The sequence below is a fragment of the Myxine glutinosa genome, chromosome 5, assembly GCF_964187855.1.
Source record: "Myxine glutinosa chromosome 5, kmMyxGlut1.1, whole genome shotgun sequence".
Taxonomy (NCBI): Eukaryota; Metazoa; Chordata; class Myxini; order Myxiniformes; family Myxinidae; genus Myxine; species Myxine glutinosa.
The window spans coordinates 145749060-145771289 of record NC_136265.1 but is presented as its reverse complement, the minus strand read 5'-3'; the positions used below and the strand labels follow the sequence as shown (position 1 = coordinate 145771289).

General features: G+C 43.1%; 1 protein-coding gene across 1 annotated transcript in view; it reads right to left on the bottom strand.

Annotated features, from left to right (window-relative positions):
• The window catches only part of ELAC2 (elaC ribonuclease Z 2), a 124322-nt gene that overhangs the window by 5126 nt on the left and 96966 nt on the right, over positions 1-22230 (bottom strand). Inside the window, exons 18-20 of the mRNA XM_068116034.2 lie at positions 21318-21427; positions 11973-12057; positions 500-620 (exon numbers count right to left, since the gene is read on the bottom strand). Of these exons, the coding sequence (XP_067972135.2) occupies positions 500-620; positions 11973-12057; positions 21318-21427 (316 nt within the window). The remainder of the gene's footprint in view (positions 1-499; positions 621-11972; positions 12058-21317; positions 21428-22230) is intronic.

The window sequence follows — 22230 nt, the reverse complement described above, 5'->3', positions numbered from 1 at the left end:
ACACATACATACATGCACACATGCACGCACGCACACCTCAAATGTGGATCTAAAAAGCATCGACACGCTACATGCTCTCGCTCGGCGAGTTTTCAAATTGCAGAGGGCAGCAAGGAAAGTACCGACATGCTAGTTAGATTTAACCCACCTTGGCATAACAAGGAGGAATACTGCATTTGACACCTCATTTGCACACCATTAGGGCCTGTCATAACAACTACCGCTTCTGGCACCAACCCTGCCACCAACCCTGCCGTGGCATAATAGATCACTTAAATATTAGCCACGTGGAATTGATGACAGTCACTACGTGCGCAAACCAACTTGTTACAACAGTGAAACTTTCATGGTGCCAGGAAGAAGAAAAATAAATAAAATTTTGCATTATTTCACACAACCTATTTTTTTTCCATTTTCCCCCAATTCACTGCTCGACCACTCACTCTCTTTCACACCCTGCAGCTGGCTGACGGTAGTATGCGCACACGCTTACACTCACCGCAACTGACCAGTTTATCGCAAGGCATGGTATCACCAGAGTAAACGACCTTCCAGCCTGAAGGGTGCTCCAGAACGCAGCCGTAGGCCTGCTTGCAGTGGTAGACCATACACGTCACAAACTGCCAGAGAGAAAAAGGTGGAGATAATCGATTAGGCCAGAAAATAAATCACAAAACTTCAACCAAAAAGGGCTTCGCAATACAACAACACAACATGCATTTTAAAGGCCATTTTCCCTGCTAGAGCGGGGGTTAGCCTTGCGGTCCCCATGACAATCTTCTCCATTTTGCCCTATTTTCTGCATCTCTCCTTGTTAACCCCCTTGCCCGCATTTCTTCTTCCACCATCTTTAGCCAAGTCTTTCTCGGTCTTCCCCGTCCTCTGCTTCCTTCTACATTCATTTCCACCACTCTTCTCAACCAGTCACTTTCATCCTTCCTCAACACATGACCAAACCATCTCAACCTGTTCCTCTTCACAGCATCAATCACAGGCTCTATTCCCATCATCTTTCGCAATTCATCATTTGTCTTCCTCTCTCTCAACGATACTCCGCACATCCGTCGAACCATTCGCATTTCCACCCTTTCCAACCTTCGTTGCTGCTCTACGTTCATTACCCATGTCTCGCTCCCATAAATCATAACACTTCTCACACATGCCGCATTCCAGTGGATTGGGAACTGAGTACCCTCGTCCCTCTATACAAGGGGAAAGGTGACCCTCTAGAATGTGGCTCGTACCGAGCGATAAAGTTATTGGAGCATGGAATGAAGGTATTGGAAAGGGTGTTGGAGAGGAGGATAAGGAAGAAAGTGAAGATCGACGAAATGCAGTTTGGATTTATGCCAGGACGAGGAACGACAGACGCGCTTTTTATTGTGAGGCAGTTGCAGGAGAAGTACATGGAGAAGAGGAAGAAGTTGTTTCTTGGGTTTGTTGATCTGGAGAAAGTATTCGATAGGGTTCCACGCAATGTATTGACATGGGCAATGAGGAAGTTAGGAGTGGAGGAATGGTTGATCAGAGTAGTGATGGCAATGTACAAAAGAGCGCGCACAGCTGTAAGGACGAAGGACGGGAACAGTGGTGAGTTTGAGGTGAAGGTGGGAGTGCATCAGGGGTCGGTACTAAGGCCACTACTATTTGTAGCTGTGATGGAGGTGCTGGCTCAGAACGTAAAGGAGGGTTTACCGTGGGAGTTGTTGTATGCAGATGATCTGGTGTTGATTGCGGAAAGTATGGATGGATTGAAGGAGAAGATGAACAAGTGGAAGGAATGTATGGAGACAAAAGGTCTGAAGGTAAATATCAGAAAGACGAAGGTGATGGCAAGTGGTAAAGCATGTGGTGAGGTGGAAAGAACTGGGAAGTGGCCCTGTGCTGTGTGTAGGAAGGGTGTCGGAGTGAACTCCATTCAATGTACAATGTGCGCTGAGTGGGTTCATCAAAAATGTAGTGGTCTGAGAGGGTGATTAACCAGTGTGGCAGCTACATTCAAATGTAAGGTGTGCACAGAGGGAGCTGCAGATGGAGGAAATGTTGAGTTGGATCTTGGAGACGGCATGAAGCTGGAAGGTGTGAAAACATTTTTTCGCAATCGTTTCGCAAATTTTTCGCAATTTCGCAATCGAAAACATTTCGCTTCGCAATCAGATAGAATATTACAAAAAAAATTGGGCCGCAGATTGTGGTTGTCGGCCCTTCTGAACTCAGTTATGAGCAAGGTTTAAATGTGACAAGGTAAGGCAGAATAGACTTTGCACATCATAGGAAGAAGCAAAGATATGAAATGCTCTTGGGGTATCAGTATGGGATAGAATCCCAAACCAGCTATAAACTATCGGCCTGGGTGTTTCTCAGGCAGGGCGATTCATAAATGTGTGTGTCGTCCCTTGGATGGATGTTAAATTGGGTGTCCCATTATCCGGCATTCGCTGGTGGACGTTCAAGATCCCAGTGTCCTTCGCGAAGAGTAGTTGAGCTATTGCCGGCAACCTGAACAAATTCCAAATTACTACTCTAACCTCAGGGGGCACTGCATCAGTGGCACAGCTGCACCCTCAGCTAATGATGCCACCCACAGCTTTGTGCTGCACACAAAACACGACGAATTCACATTCATAAAAGGCTACACAATCTCCAATGCTAGTCTGATCAAGGCACAGTGTGCAGCACAGCGGAGCAAAGCAGTTGTGGGAACAGATGAAAAGTACCCAAACAACAAAAAATAATGACAATTGCTACAGAGTTGTGGTTTTGCTAAAAGACGACAGAGGTGACAGGTGTGGGAGGTGAGGTTACACAATACCATCCCTGGATGTCAACAAATTATCTTCGAGAGATCATAAAATAAGGAAAAATTACCACAACAGAAAAATGAATCATGCCGCGGGATTCTTTTCTGCAAGCGTGACTAACGCAAACTTCAATATTTCCCCTCAAATTAACCGCAGTCAGAGGAAAAAAGGCTATTAATTAACAAGAACATAAGTTATCAATAACTCCATGGTTGTAGCATGATATTCCAAAATGACAATACCTACTGGGTTTAAATTCCAAATTTCACAATATATATATTTAATTTATTTAAACGGAATTCCATCTACATATTACGTAGGCTGAGTTTTGTCCCGCTCCAACATGACCACCATCACAATGATTGTGCCCATGTGCACCAATTCCAAATGGATATCGAAACAATGCTTCACAGAAACAACATAATTTTGAGAACAATTTTAATGAAATTGCAATTTGAAACAGAAAAAAAGAATAATTAATTAAAAAATTTTGCTGTAAAGGAAGAAAGTAACATATAGCTTGCAAATGCAACCATCACTGCGACACCAAAGAGTTATGGATTCTGTTTTGGCTCGCAGGCTCTGCGGGATTGACGTCCAGCTCAGAGTCATTCATATTAATGTCTATGATGAACACATTATTCAGGCAAGCCGTGCACACAGAAAGCACATATTAAATCAGACACGTGCTGACAGCTCCACACGATCAGTCGCGAGCTGCCGAAGCTGGGCGACGCTTTAAATGGAGAGAAATGTCCCCCAACACCACCCGAGCTGAACCCCGAGGAGCTGCAACCCTCTGAGGTAGACGGGCGGTGGGCTGGCCTCATCAAAATCGACTTACTGCAGGGTAATCATAATGGTCAATGTGCCGAGTCCGCCCAGCGGGTAGGACTATAGGTTCAAATGCCACTGTACCGTAAACCGTGGTGCAGGGGAGAGATCTGGCTTCTGCTCGAGTGACAACGCTGGTGAAACGCATTTCGAGTAAAAAGGCGATGAAGAAGAAGGCTCAAAAGATAAACAATTTACAAATAAAGAGTGGTGATAAGATTGAAACATGTAGGCACCACAGACATCATGCATCAACAACAACAACAACAACAACATGCATTTTAAGGCCATTTTCCCTGCTAGAGCGGGGGTTAGCCTTGCGGTCCCCATGACAATCTTCTTCATTTTGCCCTATTTTCTGCATCTCTACTTGTTAACCCCCTTGCCCGCATTTCTTCTTCCACCATCTTTAGCCAAGTCTTTCTCGGTCTTCCCCGTCCTCTACTTCCTTCTACATTCATTTCCATCACTCTTCTCAACCAGTCACTTTCATCCTTCCTCAACACATGACCAAACCATCCCAACCTGTTCCTCTTCACAGCATCAATCACAGGCTCTATTCCCATCATCTTTCGCAACAAACATCATGCATCCTCGTCTTAAAAAAACAAAAAACCCAAAAAAACATTTCGAATTTTCGAATAAACACCCAATCGATGGCTCATGTGTGAAATATCGTGCTGCATATGTGAAATGTGTATCTTAGTCTAAACCCTGAAATGTCGTGCTGTGCAACAGTCTGGGCAAAAAGGTAACATAAGCGGAGGGAAGATAGTGTGCGCGGCATACCATGGGGCAGCTAAATACCAAACACAATGCAGCTGGTGAGAACAAAACTCACAGGATACAAACTCTAACCTGAGTGGCATTCAATTCAAAAGCAGACAGAAGAGAAGGTTGGGAAGACAATGGGCCAAGGGAGAGGAACGGAAGGAGAAATATGCATCTATCGGAAGTATGTATGCAAAGAGACCTTGTACCACATATGTAGAAATTGACAAATGTGGACAAGCAAATTGGCCAAATTTTGAAAAGAGTAATGCATTAAATTTGGAACATTATTCCACAATCAGAGATAAAACTGCGACACATGATGAACTTGCATGTGATACCAACACGACAACTCAAGATACCAACACAAATTCTACTTGCCATTAGACAGACATTATCTGGGGAGGGGAATGAAATGTACGAGTTTAGTATTAGTCTATGGCAGTAGACCCGAAGGCCTGTGCTTAAAAAAAATTCCATCATTGCACCATGGGACATCGAGTGTCTCCACCGTAGAGTAGGGCAAAGGTAACCAAAACTCCACTCAAAACCGCTATGGGAATTGGATGTAGGCGATGAAGGCTTCGAGCCATAGTTCACACAGACTCGTGCTTTCAGAGAGAAATACCCACACTACCATCAATAGCATACCCTTCTGTGAATTACAAACTTTTTATATATAGCACTACAACTCGAGATGTCATGATCATGGATTCAGTTCATTTTAAAAATCTGAAAGAAGACATTTGTTAAGCACCGATGTAAAAAAGGGACAGGTTTTTATATATTTTTATAACAGGGTTATATATCAACAGGTATTAACAGGACAGGGCATTAATTTTATTAACTTTGTGACATTTATATGGAATAAATAAATGAATGAACAATGAGTAAATGAATGAATGAGTAAATGAGTGAATGAACGAGTAAATGAATGAATGAGTGAATAAATAAAATGAATGAGTGAATGAATGAGTAAATGAATGAATGAGTGAATGAATAAAACTAATGAGTGAATGAGGGATGAAGGTTTTGTAAAAGCCGATGTAAAGCGGCCGATGTAAAAGCCGATGTAAAGCTTTTACATCGGTAAAAACCGATGTAAAAGCCAAAGCCGATGTAAAAAAGGGACAGGTTTTTAAAAATTTTTATAACAGGGTTATATATCAACAGGTATTAACAGGACAGGGCGTTATGAATGAATGAGTAAATTAAGTGAATGAGTAAATGAGTGAATGAACGAGTAAATGAATGAATGAGTGAATGAATAAAATGAATGAGTGAATGAACGAGTAAATGAGTGAATGAATAAAACTAATGAGTGAATGAATAAAATGAACGAGTGAATGAATAAAATTAATGAGTGAATGAATAAAATTAATGAGTGAATGAATAAATAAATAATGCATGGAGTATAAAGGAAAGTAGTTTTACCAATAATATCGCCACAGCCACATCCACTGCACAGAGCCCTTCACAATTTAAAATTGAGCGCTTGCACCAGTAAGAGGGTAAGAAAGCTGCGAAACCTAATTGATCTGTAAGAACCAATTCAAAACTCCAATTTTTTTAAAGGTCATAGTAATAGGTTGTCCCAAGAATTCCATCAGCTGTCTTCTACAAAATAGACATCGCACCACTGACGACTTTAATATATATCAACCAATTTGCAAAAGTCAAAGTTGTCAGCACTATTTTGCACATTTTGTTAAGCAAGGACGGAACTTTTTGGATGACCTTTTTGTACGACCCTGCTTATTATGGATCAAAGCCACGTGACTTTCTCATGTCAAAGGAATATGTACACTGCCTTCAGAAAGTATTCACACCCCTCGACATTTTTCACATTTTGTTATGTTACAGCCTGAATTTAAAATGGATTAAACCGAGATGTATTGTCACTACTCCACACATAATATCAAAGTGGAATTTTTGTCTTAGAAATTTTTACCAATCATTTAAAAATGAAATACAGAAATATCTAATTTACATAAGTATTCAACCCCCTGAGTAAATACTTCATAGAAGTGCCTTTGGCAACGATTACAGCTTCGAATCTTCTTGGGTATGTTTGTACCTGCTTTGCACATCTGGATTTGGGGGAGTTTTGTCCATTCTTCCTTGCAGATTTAATCAAGCTCTGTCAAGTTGGATGGGGAGTGTCTGTAAACAGCAATCTACAAGTCTTTCCACAGATTTTCAATTGAATTAAAATCTGGGCTATGGATGGGCCACTTAAGCACTTTCAAGTTCTTGGTCTGAAGCCATTCCAGTGTTGCTTTCGCTGTATGTTTGGGGATGTTGTCCTGTTGGAACATACATCTTAACCACAGTCTAAGGTCTTTTGCAATCTGAAGCAGGTTCTCCTCAAGGATTTGACTATATTTGGCTCCATTCATTGTTCCCTCCATCCTTAAAAGTCTCCCAGGCCCTGCCGCTGAAAAGCATCTCCATAGCATGATGCTGCCACCACCATGCTTTACGGCAGGGATGGTGTTAGATGGCTGATGAGCTGTGCTCAGTGTTCAGACATAGCGCTCTATATTCAAGCCAAAGAGTTCAATTTTTGTCCACCAGACCACAGAATATTTTGCCTCATGCTCTCAGAGTCTTTCACGTGCCTTTTTGCAAACTCCAGGCATTCTGCCATGTGCCTTTTCTCACGGGTGGCTTTCATCTGGCCACTCCCATAAAGCCTAGATTTGTGAAGTGCTGCAGAGACTGTTGTCCTTCTGACAGATTCTCCCATCTCAGCCAATAAACTCTGTAGTTCTGTCAGAAAGGTCATTTGTTCACCTCCCTGACCAAGGTCGTTCTTACCCGGTTGCTCAATCTGGTCAGACAGCCAGCTCCAAGAAGAATCGGGGTAGTTCCATATTCTCTCCATTTCCTAATGATGGAGCTCACTGTGCTCTTGTGAACTTTCAACACTCTTATAAATAGTTTTAGAACCTTCCCCGATCTATGCCTCCTTACAATTATTTGTCGGAGATCTACGGACAGTTACTTGGACTTTGTGGTAGAGTTTCTGCTCTGACATGCACTGTCAACTGTGGGACCTTATAATCGAAAGGTGTGGTTAAATATAAATCATGTCCAATCAATTGAATTGGTCACAATGCGGACTCCAATCAGGTTGTAGAGATATCTCAAGGATGATTAAAGGAAAATGGATGCACCTGAGCTCAATTTGGAGTGTCATAGCAAAGGGGATGAATACTTATTGACTCAAGATATTTCTGCTTTACACTTTTAATTATGTTGTACAATTTTCACAAAAAAAATAAAAATAAAAAAAATTGAAAATCCACTTTGACATCATGGGGAAGTCCTTTCTTGGCACCACTGAGCTCCTCACCACTTACAAAGCTTTCATCCACAGCTTGATGGAATACTGTTCTCTCCTCTGGGCTGGTGCTCCTGCCTCACACCTGGCTCGGCTTCACGCCATTGAATCCAAAACTTTCAGAATCATTGGTATCTCCCGTGATGAAGCCGATTCTGAGGGCCTTTCACTCTCTCACTGGAGGCAGGTTTGCGGTCTTTCTGTCTACAGACTCCTCTCTGGCCTAGCCCCCCCCTGTTCTTTCTGTGCTTTGTCCCCCAAATATTCCTTCAGGATACACAAGGTCTGTCAGCAACATTCTTCTGGTGAAACCATCAAATTCAAGACTCTTTGCTCACCTTCACTCTTTCATTCCTCTTTCTTCTTGCCTCTGGAACAAACTCCCTCACTCTCTTCAATCCCACTCCTCCCTCCAGGTCTTTAAAACAGCTGCTCACCACAATCTCTTATCTTCCCCCATCCAAAAACCTTGAGCTTTTCTACCCCCGTCTCTTATCTTCCCCCAAACAAGCCTCGCTCGCCCGTGAACGCCAGGGAGGAGAATCGACGGTGCTCCAACGTTTCCCCCAACGTCTGTCGTAGCGCAGGCAATTTGCGTGTCGCAAAGGAAACTCGGGCAGGCAGGAGGTCCAGGAACGAAAAAGATGTGTCTCACCGAAAGAAAGGCAAGGGCAGAAGGGGGGTCCAGGCAGGAAGAAAGCCAAAACGAGAAGAGGGAAAAATGTCCCAGCGAGCGGGTTTACTGGCCATGGTGAGACGTCAGCTCTCTCCCCCTCCAAACCAGTGTGTCGATTACTCGTAGCCTTTTGCGCCTTCTCACGTCATTGGCGCTTCTCCTCCAACCAGTGCGTAGCTTCTTGGTAGTGGTTTCGCGCCTGCCACACTGATTGGCCATGGTGTCATCGGTCGGTGGCCAATCAGTGTGGCACGTCCTTCACTTTCCTGACCCCCAATCACGGGGAAGCTTCCTGTCCCTTCCCCGACCAATCACACATCCTTTCCTACTCTGCCAATCGGTGGCCTGCTCTTTGCTTGCCCCCCGTCAATCAAGAGTCCTTCTGGGCGTGGCTATTGCCTGCCTGGTCGATGTCTACTGGCCATGGTGCCGTAGTGTGCCGTCGCTTCCTGTTGGTTCTTCCGGTCAGTCATTGTGAGAGGGGAGTATTTATTAATGTGTGCGCTAACGGGCCTAGCTAATGTATAAGAGTGTGTTGCCATACAGGACACCGGGATGATTACAGGTTTCACACACGCGGGAATTAGCCTAATCCCTACAACTATTTAACATGCCCCATTCCTCATAATGGGGATGAAGATACAAGCTTAATCCAAACAAACCGCCTAAACAGAACTTATTACAGGTGAGGTTCTCTAGCACGACAATCGAAGCATGATACCTATTCAGATCTACCTAAATCAAAATATGCCCCTACCCCAAAATTCACAACAACATACTCCAAATCCACCTTTTTCCATTTTGACCCCTGCGACCTAAAATCCCCACCCCGTCATGCAGGAACCCAGGGGTCAAGTCCAATAATGTGTTCTGTTGCTTGTAACTAACTGTTGCTGCATTTTTGCCTCAGGAGGAAATGCTGAAATCTATCTATCTGGGTTCTTCCCAACATCTTTCTATGGCTAGGAGTTAGGGCTAGGAGTTAGGGCTAGGAGTTAGGGCTAGGAGCTGGGGCTAAGAGTTGGGGCTAAGAGTTGGGGCTAAGAGTTGGGGCTAAGAGTTGGGGCTAAGAGTTAGGGCTAAGAGTTAGGGCTAAGAGTTGGGGCTAAGAGTTGGGGCTAAGAGTTGGGGCTAAGAGTTAGGGCTAAGAGTTAGGGCTAAGAGTTAGGGCTAAGAGTTGGGGCTAAGAGTTGGGGCTAAGAGTTAGGGCTAAGAGTTAGGGCTAAGAGTTAGGGCTAAGAGTTAGGGCTAAGAGTTAGGGCTAAGAGTTGGGGCTAAGAGTTGGGGCTAAGAGTTGGGGCTAAGAGTTGGGGCTAAGAGTTGGGGCTAAGAGTTAGGGCTAAGAGTTAGGGCTAAGAGTTAGGGCTAAGAGTTGGGGCTAAGAGTTGGGGCTAAGAGTTGGGGCTAAGAGTTAGGGCTAAGAGTTAGGGCTAAGAGTTAGGGCTAGGAGCTAGGGCTAAGAGTTAGGGCTAAGAGTTAGGGCTAAGAGTTAGGGCTAAGAGTTGGGGCTAAGAGTTGGGGCTAAGAGTTGGGGCTTAGAGTTAGGGCTAAGAGTTAGGGCTAAGAGTTGGGGCTAAGAGTTAGGGCTAAGAGTTAGGGCTAAGAGTTAGGGTTAAGAGTTAGGGCTAAGAGTTAGGGCTAGGAGCTAGGGCTAAGAGTTAGGGCTAAGAGTTAGGGCTAAGAGTTAGGGCTAAGAGTTAGGGCTAAGAGTTAGGGCTAAGAGTTAGGGCTAATAGTTAGGGCTAAGAGTTAGGGCTAAGAGTTAGGGCTAAGAGTTAGGGCTAAGAGTTAGGGCTAAGAGTTAGGGTTAAGAGTTAGGGCTAAGAGTTAGGGTTAAGAGTTAGGGCTAAGAGTTAGGGCTAAGAGTTAGGGCTAAGAGTTAGGGCTAAGAGTTATGGCTAAGATTTAGGGCTATGATTTAGGGCTATGATTTAGGGCTATGATTTAAGGCTATGATTTAGGGCTATGATTTAGGGCTATGATTTAGGGCTATGATTTAGGGCTTGGGGTTATGGATAGGAGTTAGGGCTAAGAGTTAGGGCTAGAAGTTGAGGGAAGGAGCTAGGGCTAGGAGTTAGGCATCTTTGTTTCTTTCACATTTCTTTCTACTTTTTCACATTTCTCCTTATTCATTCTAATTCTTGCTTGTTCATTCTTTCTCTCTTTCTTCATCTATCTGTCCAAGGAGAAGTGAACTCTTGCAGAATTTTTTCTGGAAGGTTCACTTGGCTATGCCTGGACGGGTTTGAGGGTTGAGGAGTAGCGGCTGAAACATAAATCCTATCCAGGGTTCCTCCTGATGACTCCATCTTTGCTCTTTGCTTATTTGGGTTCCTTCTGATGACTCCAATGTAGTATTTGGTTATCCATTTCATTTCATATATCATGTGTCCCCCAATGTTGATTGCATACACAAAGTTTCATTTTAAAATGTGCGAGGAACTGCATTTTTGGTATTTGACCTTCTGACCCCACCCCAGAGGCCAAATGATACTGCTCTTTCACCTTATTGCCAGGTGGTGATCATAACTGCGAAATTTGACGAAAAGGTGCGCAAAACTGTTTAGGTCACGATCGCATGACCGATGGGCAGATGGACCACAAAATCCCCGCTCTCCCCCTCCACCTGTTTTTTTTTCTTCAAAAAGCATTGGCATAATAATAAGAAAGGAAGAGAAGGTTGCGATAACAGGGGAAAACCTGATAACCTGGAAGAATGGAAACAAGTGAACTTGGGAAGGGTTCATGAGGGTGGAAGAGATCATGATTGTAGATAAGGAAAGACCTGAGGTGGTTGTAAACAGCCATCTCTAAGCCCTGGAAGGAAGGAAGAATGACATATCTCTTTGATCTCCTCTCAAAATATTTTCCCTCTATTCCTTCCCGAAGGCAATGCCATCTCCAGAACAATGAATACACGACTTCTTCCAATATATGGAAAACCTCTAGTAAGATTAAACTTAATTGGATGAAATAGTACCAAGAGTGTCTACCAAATTGCATCCAAACACCATCTATATTTAGCCACTCACTTCACACCTACGTTTACACCAACTTAAAGGCACAAGACAGAACTGTTCCGCAATGGAGTGGGAAAAATGACACATGAAACAAAACACCTGCTTGGGGCTCAAACTTAGATATTTATAAATCTCCAAACTGTCTGGCAAGTTGTGTGTCATTTTTTTCATTCCACTACATGCCTGCAACAGCCAAAGGTAGAATTCCAGGAAACCAAAAACACCATGCCTTAAGTGGTAGATGTGATGCTCACACCTTACAGTGGCACTTTGCCTTTAAACGCATACATTACTGTTACTGGGGATTTAAAGGTTGTAAATGGACTGTGGAGTAAGGTTATATGCAAAATTGCATTATTCTGAGAATATGAAGGAAAGAATCAAAGGTTTCAGATTTGAGACCAATTGTTGTCATTTAAAGCCAAATCAGTTCAAAGAGCTGCAGCGTACACAAACAGATGTAGACAAAGCTGGGAAATAACTTTTAAAGTGACTTTTATAAATAAGCTGGATGCAAGGCATACCTTGGAAAGGCCCAGACTTTCCAGCAAAGGCTGTGATGCATGCTGTGGTTCGATGTGTCCTTGAAGTTTCCAATTCGGGATGCAGCTGGAGATGGAAACGGTGCCACAAACAGAAAAGAGCAAGCAGGGGAAGTGCGTAGGGTGAGGGTAGGGGGTGGAGGGGGGGGAGGAGAGAGAGAATTGACATAGATAAAGTTGAGGGCCTCCTGTGGAAATGCCAGCGCTGACCTTCTCCTGCCACTGTAAACAGCCCAGATTATTCTTCCAGAGCATCAGCGTGAAGATCTTTCAGAAAACACTTTACCACCACAAGGCTATTGTTGCATCCTAAATGCTCATGTGATGGTATTTCAGGGTTAATGTGAAATTTACAGGGTTTTAAAATCAAAAACGACAGCGAAGTGGATGGCATGCCTTCGCAAATTATCACGCTCATCACCGAGAGCAAAGGTAAAAGATGGCAAAAAATTCCACCAGGAATGACCCAATATTACATTTTGTGTTCAATTTATTTTCCCCGTTTTGACCGCCGGCACCCTAATTTCCTACCCCTGGCATATACAAAGTTTCATTTTAAAATGTGCCCGCAATTGCATTTTTTTGGTATTTGACCTCACTCCAGGGGACGGAGCCAAATTATACTGCTCTTCTGCCTGCGTGCCATGTGGTGATCACAACTACCAAGCTTGGTGAATTTATGCACAAATTAGGACACAGCATGATGGATGGACGGATGGACTGACAGAGAGCCAATTACAATATCCCTGTTTTGGGGATATTTACTGTATAGATTGATGCAACTTCCCCTATTTCTCCAGGTATTCTCCTGCTGTGTGGACACACTAGTCCCATTGATGTGGCAGCGCCTAAATGCTACATTCAAATACATATTTGGGCTGGCTACACAACCACTTCAGGACATGCACTTTGAAACCTTGATGCCACCCAGATGTTCTTTGAGTGGCCAAAAGAGACCGAAGAAGAGCAATCCCAAAATGACTCGTCTAGACTGTGTGGGTGATAATTTAGAGCATCCCAACTTGACTTTGCTTGAGTGACAGCAGTTGCTTGGAAATAACAATGTTCACGATCACTCATCAACTTGTGGCCATTTTGAATGCGCTGCACCATATAAAGCCCACTACGCGGAAGAAATGCAGCACAAAATTGCGCAGATAGTCTGCCGTGAATTCAAACCGCTTTAACGTGCTCCTTCACAAGGAAGTTGCACCTCTGTTCCACAGCACACATCATCACGTCGACCACCATTTTCGTTTTATCCAGAATACCTTGACCGGCACTGGTGTCACTTCCTGCATAACTTAGGTGGAGACTATTACAAAAAAATTCAGAAATTAACTTATTTTGGACATATTCTAAAATCAGGAACTGCAAGTCAACCTCTAAAAACCTTTGTACAAAATAAATAATCTCATCTAGTTAATGGGCTCCTGTAGATCACGCCTTGCTTAAAAGCTAAAGAAGAATTTGCCTACACAATCATCCAAAGCATTTTCAAAGTTGTAATTGTCATGGTTCTCTTGTTGAAAGTGAAGGAATATAATTGTCTTTTGGCTCCCAAAATGCATCTCTTCAAATCCTCCCTCCAGCCACTCATTGCAGCCTAACCACTGGCTGACGCAAGCTTCTCCGCAAATAAAATGAAGTCCCTGGGTATCCATCATATCTCTTATGCAAGAGGGCCTGACAGCAACAGACATGCCGAAGACATTCTGAACCTTTCCATCTTTGCCCTTCACCAGATACTTCATGTCTGACCAAATTAATATTTATATGGAAGGTTCTAAATGTTAAGCCTATCAACAAAAAAATGGAAACAAGATTGATCCTCTCTGCAGAAAACCATTGAGCCTCCTTTGCATTGTAAGCAAGGTAATGACGTCTGCAAGTGCAATGGAAGTTGCACACGACGCTCCCCTGTACTGAACCATCCGAGCTCGTCAAGAACAGAAGGCTACAAATTAGTGCAAGGTGGTCTCGATGGATGTGTAGCTACCCGAAAACCTTCGCTGAGGAAAAGCAACCAAAGGAAAAGGTGGAAATGAGCAGCAGAAATAAAACTGTGAAATGGCCAAACCGACAAGAGAAAGTGCTCTTTGCAGACGAGTCCTAGTTTGTAGTGTTTGCAAATAATTATTGATCACAAGCATTGATTATAATCAATGGCAATTTGTGCGGAGGCAGACTTGGGAGCAGTATAACATACAACAGCTACAGTGAAGCATGGGGTGGATAAATACGAGTGGGGAGATGCATCTCAGCCAAAGGTGTCGGAGATTTACATCGCATTGAAAGTACACCGACACTCCCATTGAAGATGCCTTCGCCTGCACAAAGTCCTGTTTTGATCATCACTGAGGCAACATGTGGTTATACGGATACTGAGAAAGTCAAACAGCAACCAAACATCTTTGATGAGTTGTTGAAAGTGTTGTGGGATATTTACTGGAACATTCGACATTCATACATTAATAAACTGTAAGGAAGCATGAAAACCAGGTGTCATGCTCTTTACAAAGTAAAGGCCTCACATGCCAAATATGAATGTATTGTATCATATGTTCATTGTGCTTTTGTATATTATCTATAATAATAATCCATTGTGTATGTGCAGGGTGATTTTTTTTTAATTCGAGAACCCTAAATACTTCTGACACTAAAAACGATATTTATTAGGAACCTAATGCTTTGCGTAAATGCAGCCTAATGTTCCAGAAAGACCTGATCCTGAGAGTTATCAGGTGTCACGTGATTTATCACATGACCCAGCAGTGACGTTTAATGTTTACCTCCTCCACCAAAGGTGGATGAAGGTTATGTTTTCACCAGTACCTGTCTGTCTGTCTGTGTCTGTGCAGAAGATATCTCAAAAGGTTGTGGATGGATTCGGACGAAATTTTGCGGACTGGTTGGGTGTGTGACAAGGACGAATCGATCCGATTTTGGTTAAAATCTGAATATGGATTCGGATACGAGCATTATTTAATTTGTAAGTGATTCTTCACCATTGAGTGATGGGGCAAAAACCGATACACAGCACAATATCTCAAAAAGTTATGGCCGGATTTGGACCAAACTTGGTGGACCGGTTGGGTGTGTAACAAGGACTAATCGATAATTATATTTTGGTGAAGATCTGAATATGGATTCGGATACGAGAATTATTTAATTTCAATGTGATTCTTCACCATTGTGAGATTGGGTGAAAATAAATATATAACATGATATTTAAAAAGGTTATGGATGAGTTATGACTAAACTTGGTGGACGCAATGGTTAGGTGAAAAGAACAAGCAGATTAGATTTTGGTTCAGGTCCGAATCCAGATCCGGCCTATCGGTGGGATACAAAAGTAAACTGTTCAGCCTGGCAGAGGTATGCGCTCTACCGAGTGCCGTTATAGTTTTCACTCAGTCATGCCATGGCGTTCACTATGGAAGAACGCGTGCTTCTCGGGGAACATTACATCACGAACGTATCCTTTATGGAATGTCAAATTGCATTTAAAAGTCGCTTTGGTGGTCGTACGAAACCTTCAAAATCAGTGATATGGAAACTGAGAAACAGGCTGCATGAAAGCACAGCAATAATGAACTTGGGCTACTCTTTGGTGACCGTGTAGTGTCCAACTCATTATGGCCACCTCAATCCCCAGATCTTATGTCGCCAGATTTATTTTTGTGGGGATATTTGAAAGATATGGTGTACACTACAAATCCACGCGCACTTGGTGAATTGGATGCAATAATCAGTGACAATCAGCAATATTCCCCAAGGAATTCTACACTGTGTCAGAGAGAATGCTGCAAAGAATGAATTTGTGCCTACACCATGGTGGTGGACACTTTCAGCACTTCATTTAAGGTAGTCAATTGTGTGGATTATGTTATGTCTCTCTGTAACATTAGGCTACATTTACGCACAATATTATGCTCCCAACTGACAGTTTTTAGTGTTTGGGAATTATTTAGGGTTCTCAAATAAAATAAAATAAATCACCCTGTATTTTACACATATACTGTATCAGATGAAATTACTTGTTTATGCATATCATATGTGTTTTTCAATAGTAATTTCAAAAACTGAACAAATAGAAAATGTTTTTCAGAAAACATATTTTATAGATTTATACAGTACTAGCAGAAGTACCGGCATTGCCGGGCGGGGGAGGGGAGGGGAACGGGGGGAGAGCGAGCCCCTTGGTAAAGCGAGCGATTTTTTTTTTCATAGCGTCATAGCGTTCATAGCGTTTCATAGCGTCATAGAGATTTTTTTTTTCATAGCGTCATAGCGTCATAGCGTCATAGCGTTTCATAGCGTTTCATAGCGTCATAGCGATTTTTTTTTTCATAGCGTTTAAGCGTCATATCGTTCATAGCGTTCGTAGCGTCATAGCGTTTCATAGCGTCATATCGTCATAGCGTTTCATAGCGATTTTTTTTTTCATAGCATCATAGCGTCATAGCGTTCATAGTGTCATAGCGTTCATAGCGTCATCACGTGATCGCTCTGAGCGAATCAGTGCCCACCTGCTCTGATTCCGTTGATTCCGTGCGCTGAGGTAAATATGAATAAAAAATATGGATCGTCAAATATTTTGAGTTCGGCCATGTTCGTCCCAGGCTCAATGGCCATGTCTATGCCAAATATCAAGCACGTAAGCCTCTCCGTTTAGGAGTCTATCGGTAACATTACACACACACACACACACACACACACACACACACACACACACACACACACACACACACACACACACACACACACACACACACACACACACACACAAACTGTGTTATTTATATATATATATATATATATATATATATATATATATATATATATATATAAATTTAATAAACAGGAATAAACTCCTGCATGTGGAAAATGTGAAAAAACTAATGTGAAAAATTAGACTCAAACAAGCACTCCAACCCACTAAGCTACTGAGTCAGCCCACTAAGCTACTGAGTCTTCAGGATATTCTCAGAAATTTGTCAAAAGAAGACTGCAAGCTTCATAATGTCTGACGTCTTAATATGTCCCCGAGTGGCACTTTTGGGAGCCGCAAATTTGTTAAATTGCATCTCTCATCGATTGACACATCTGAGGACCATTTTCACGTGGAGCATGGAAGCACAAGCGGAGGGAGGGGTTGAAATGTGGAAATGGCCACGCCCTCAATTTGCTGACCAATAGTTGCGGCCAATGATATCACGGAGAGAGGGGGCAGGCAAAAAGATGCGGGAGGACAAGGCGTTGATGTGTTCGCACCTCATTCCAGTTCGCCGTTTGCGTCTCATTCCTGAGTTCGTGGCTCATTCCAGTTGGCCATTTGCGTCTCATTCCTGAGTTCGTGGCTCATTCCAGTTCGGCGTTTGCGTCTCATTCCTGAGTTCGTGGCTCATTCCAGTTCGCCATTTGCGTCTCATTCCTGAGTTCATGGCTCATTCCAGCTTGTCATTTGCATCTCATTCCTGTGTTTGTGGGTCATTCCAGTTCGCCGTTTGCGTCTCATTCCTGTGTTTGTGGCTCATTCCAGTTCGCCGTTCAATCCTGTGCTGGGAATGCCTAGTATTAGTAGTAAGCATGCATTTCTTTACACTACACTGGTCAGCTGTTCCACCCATTCCACCCAACCTTCATGGTTTGACCTAGTCGTCATGGTTGCGAAAAATCATGAAAATGATTAGTAATTACCCTTGAGCATCATCCAAACCCTTTATGTTAAGCACAAGCATTTTGTGCATTTCGATATAAAACGAAGGGGTTTCTACCACATAGGAGTTTTGCCACTCCTGGGAGACGCCATGACAGTCCAGAGAGCCAGCGGCGGTTCCAGACATAGCAGACGGACCACACCAGTCATGAAGGTGTTCCAGAGGCCCGTGAGGAACATACTTTTTTGGGGGGACCGTTCTGAGTGACTACGCAGCTGTAAGTTCCAAGTTACGGGTTTAGCATTTGGGCATGATAATTTGAATTTCGTAAAGCGTCGACGTGTTTTTAAGATTTCCGGCTCGCCACACCTCACCTGGGGCCCTCAGCGGGCCTCTGCCGGTACGGTCGTGTTACGTGTAGACCGCAGACGTATCTATGACCTCCGCTATTTTGGGGTACCTTGACCCTCCACAGGGGCACCAGAACCCAACAAATTAGGTCTCCAGTTCAACTCTTCCACGTCCGCGATCGCATTTATGATTTGCGGTGCTCGGTGCGAGTTCCAACTATGTAGCACAGCTCACCCCGGATCCCTCAATGTTGCTCAGTGGCAGACCTGCGGATTTCACGGAAACGATCGTTACCAGTAGCGTGTCGGTAACGTGATAGCAAAAACACGGAACCGAAAGTACGTTTCCCATTGCAGAAAGGCAGTGTAAGGCAAAAAGATGTAGTATTTACCTTCACGTGTGATTTTCAGCGAACCATTTTAGAAGTTGTTTTATTTCCAACAAAATTAGGCTGGCAAAGCAGATGGCATGTAGTTTCCCACATTCAGGTTCGCGATATGACTTCCGCTTTGACAGACATGTGCATCGGTCTAAATCACAGACTTCCTTTTCAAAATGGCATCCATTGCTAAGCGAAAAAACCCCGAAAATGTCGCCTTAAAAACATTACGAAAATAGTCATTCAGTGACGATTTTGAAGCGGATGCGATGGGGAATGCTTGGTCACATTGCTTCGCTGCAAAGTATGTGCTACTCATTACACAGACATACGGCAGGAGGCATCGCGCCGGGGCAGAAGCAGTCCACCACTGACGGCGATTATAAAGTACGTGAACGGCGTGACCTATGTTCACAAGGTAAAGGGAGACACTGACAACCGAACCTACTGCAGTACATTTGTTCCAATCCAGAATTTATTTAACAAATACTTAGGCCTATATCAGTACTGAGTAGGCCTATATTACTTTGCTAAATACAAATAATTTCAATATTAAAACATAAAGATTGATAACAGTTTAGAACAACAATAGTCCATAAATAATAAATAAATACAATATCATTGACATTTTAAAAATGAACGAAAATTTAATAATATTAATTTATTAATTTTAAAACAGGATAAGCCCGTCAAATTGACAGAATTTGCTCTTCTCTGATAATAAACATCAACCTCAATAATGAACATGCGTTAATTACATTGCATACATGTAAATGACAGGATTTATTATTAGAGACTACATTTTTAATTTTGTATTACAAATGTTTTGCTTTACAAATTCTAAAGGAAAAAAAATCGTTTCCCATTAGGTTTGAGCACGGAACCGGAATTTTGTTTCCCATTGGTTCCCATAAACTTAAATCACGGAACCAAAAAACGGTTACCGATGAGATCTGAAATCCCCAGGCCTGCAGTGGGTATTTTCCCATACACCGGAGAGGTATGTAGGACCTCCATAATTTCGGGGTACCACAAACCCTCCATGGGGGTGCTACGGGTTGCCGAAGTAGATGTCACGTTCAATTTTTCTGCTTGTGTCACTCGGTGCAGTTTCTCACTATGTAGTCTGACTCACCCAGGGCTCTCAGCATTTGTCCGTGGATATTGTCGCGTAGCCGAACACGTATCTATGGGCTCCATAATTTGTGGGTACATCAGACCCTCGGTGGGGGCACCACAGGGCACCAATGTATGTCCCGCAATCACAACAACAACTACACACTTAGTAAGCCAATGACCATTTAGAAAGGCAGAAACCAAAGTCTAACTGTTGTTATGTGCTCCTCCCCAAACCCCCTGGTCACGGTGTACCTCCGAGCCCCGAGAGGAGTCACGGCAGAAAGATGTGTTATTCTGTGTCAAAGATCAATGGTGAAACCACACCAATTGTTACCAACAAACAAATATTGTATTAAGATCACACAAGAATAACAACACAAAAACAATAGTAATCAATTGTACAACCAATATATATTTCCTATAATGGTACCATCAGGTTCGTACAATATAACTCACTGTGCTCCAAGTGAGCGAAAAGAAGAACATTCCCCAATGTCTCTTTCCCGGCTTCAAGCCAAAGTTGCTTCCTGCTTCAAGCCAAAGTTGCTTCCTGCTTCAAGCCAAAGTCGATCCGCTCCAGTAATCGTCAGAACGATGTCGAATCGAGACCAGAATCCCGTTCGGATAACAGTCACAGTCACGCGGCCAAAGCTGCGCAAAGGCGCCCTCAAGGCGACGGGGAAATCCAAAGGCGCCCTCAAGGCGACGGGGAAATCCAAAGGCACCCTCCAGGTGACTGGGAAATCACACCCTCAGGTATGGACGTTTCACGTCTCCAAACCGGCGAACCGCAGATTTACCTTCAAAATCCACGTTATCCACGTTATCCACGTTATCCACGTTATCCACGTCACACACGTCACACACGTCACACACACACACACACACACACACACACACACACACACACACACACACACACACACACACACACACACACACACACACATATACACACACACACACACACACACACACACACACCAGATAAACGTCTGGATGCGGTGAAAATGGTTGAAGCAAAGCGAAAAACCTTGCGCGATGCGCAAAGCGCGCGGGTCGAAATGGCTGACGGCCCGTTCTCGAGGCGTAACGGCACGACGATGATTCTCCTCGGAATCAACCGCCAAAACCTGACACGCAGGTTGATCTGTCACAGCGATAACAACTCTGTCGCAGGAATCCGTTTCCTGGGAAACCTGAAGTTCGCCAGTGACCTCCGTTCGTCAACGTTTGCTCCAGAACCCGAAGCAGCTCGGCTTCTTCCCCGACTCACTCGCTCCGCCTTCTTTTCCTTCTCTTCCTCCTCGTCGTCGTCCGGTTCCGGTTTCATTTAAAACATTAAGTTTTTTACCTTTTGAAAATAGTAACCTCTATCTCCCTCAAACGACAACAATAATAGTACATGGAATCAAAAATGTTTACAGTGGATGAAAACCACAACAACGGAAGTGACGAATCCATAACACTGTTTACTTGTAAATGTTCTGTACTTAATTTGATTTGTAATAAAGTTATTCATTAGGATATGTGTTTAATTCAGCATGTGAGTGAGTTACAAGGGGGCGGCAATTTGACATCTCGCCCCAAGCGTCATTTTTCTTCGATATGCCACAGTCTATCCAGCTGCTTCTGCATCGTTTAGCAAGTTGTTCATCGAAAACACCCTGAGCATGCAATACGTTAAACATCTTGGACATCCCCCATCATGGAACTCAAGATCAAGAAGCCTTCCAAACATGATCCTGTCGATCACAATTTACGATCGTTGTCTGCTTCCATTAGCATCAAAAAGACAATCAGAGGAGAACTCACTGGAAATGGTGCAGGATTTTATGGCAATGAGTGTCATAATGGGTCAACCACGTCAACATCGACTGTGGTGCCACTAACATCAGCGGAGTAAATGGCATCCCTTTGGCGTTCTTGGAGGGAGTGGGAGTGGGGGTGGGAGAGGTGCGGGAGGGGTGGAGGGTGTTGAAGTGGAAAGAAGACAAAGGTAGTCAATAAAATTGTTTTACAACTTGTCTTTACAGTTTGCCAACAGCAATCTGGTTTTGTTTAGTAGTAGTAGTAGGAAACATGTGCAAGCCAATGACAACACTCATACAATAATTGTGCTGTTACATTCTTTATCTCTTCTTGATCATTCAAGCAATCAATCGACTTGCACAACACATCTGCTGTTCTTCACATTTTAAAAACTGAGAATGATATCCAATCAAATTTTTCAAATTATTGCAATGAAATAGCTATATTTATTTGTTTATTTATTTATTTACACAAGTGGGGCATGCTTGTAGATTGCAAGCAGATGCTGTGGCGCATCCTATGTGCAGACATAATAAATATAAGCTTTATATATTTGATGAAGTAGATTGTGCTTGCATTTTGCAAGCAGCTGAATAAATCAATTAAATCAAGAATGAGTGATCAGAATTCTTATACTTTAATACTGAGTTGGGCCATTCTCACGGCATTTTGTGGAGGTAATCAGGGCATCTTGACCTTCACTAACACTTACATTGGCTGTGTCACGTTGACGATAAAATGTTAAAGCTGTGCATCACTTACAAAACGATATGATATGAAATGGCAGTGTAATTGCCAAATTTAATCACCAACGATAGTTCTTATTCTGAGCGACGGCCAATGTCTACATGGTAAACATGTACCACATGTCACAGTCCACATAATCACTTTATGTTGAATTCCTGTTGCTACCAAT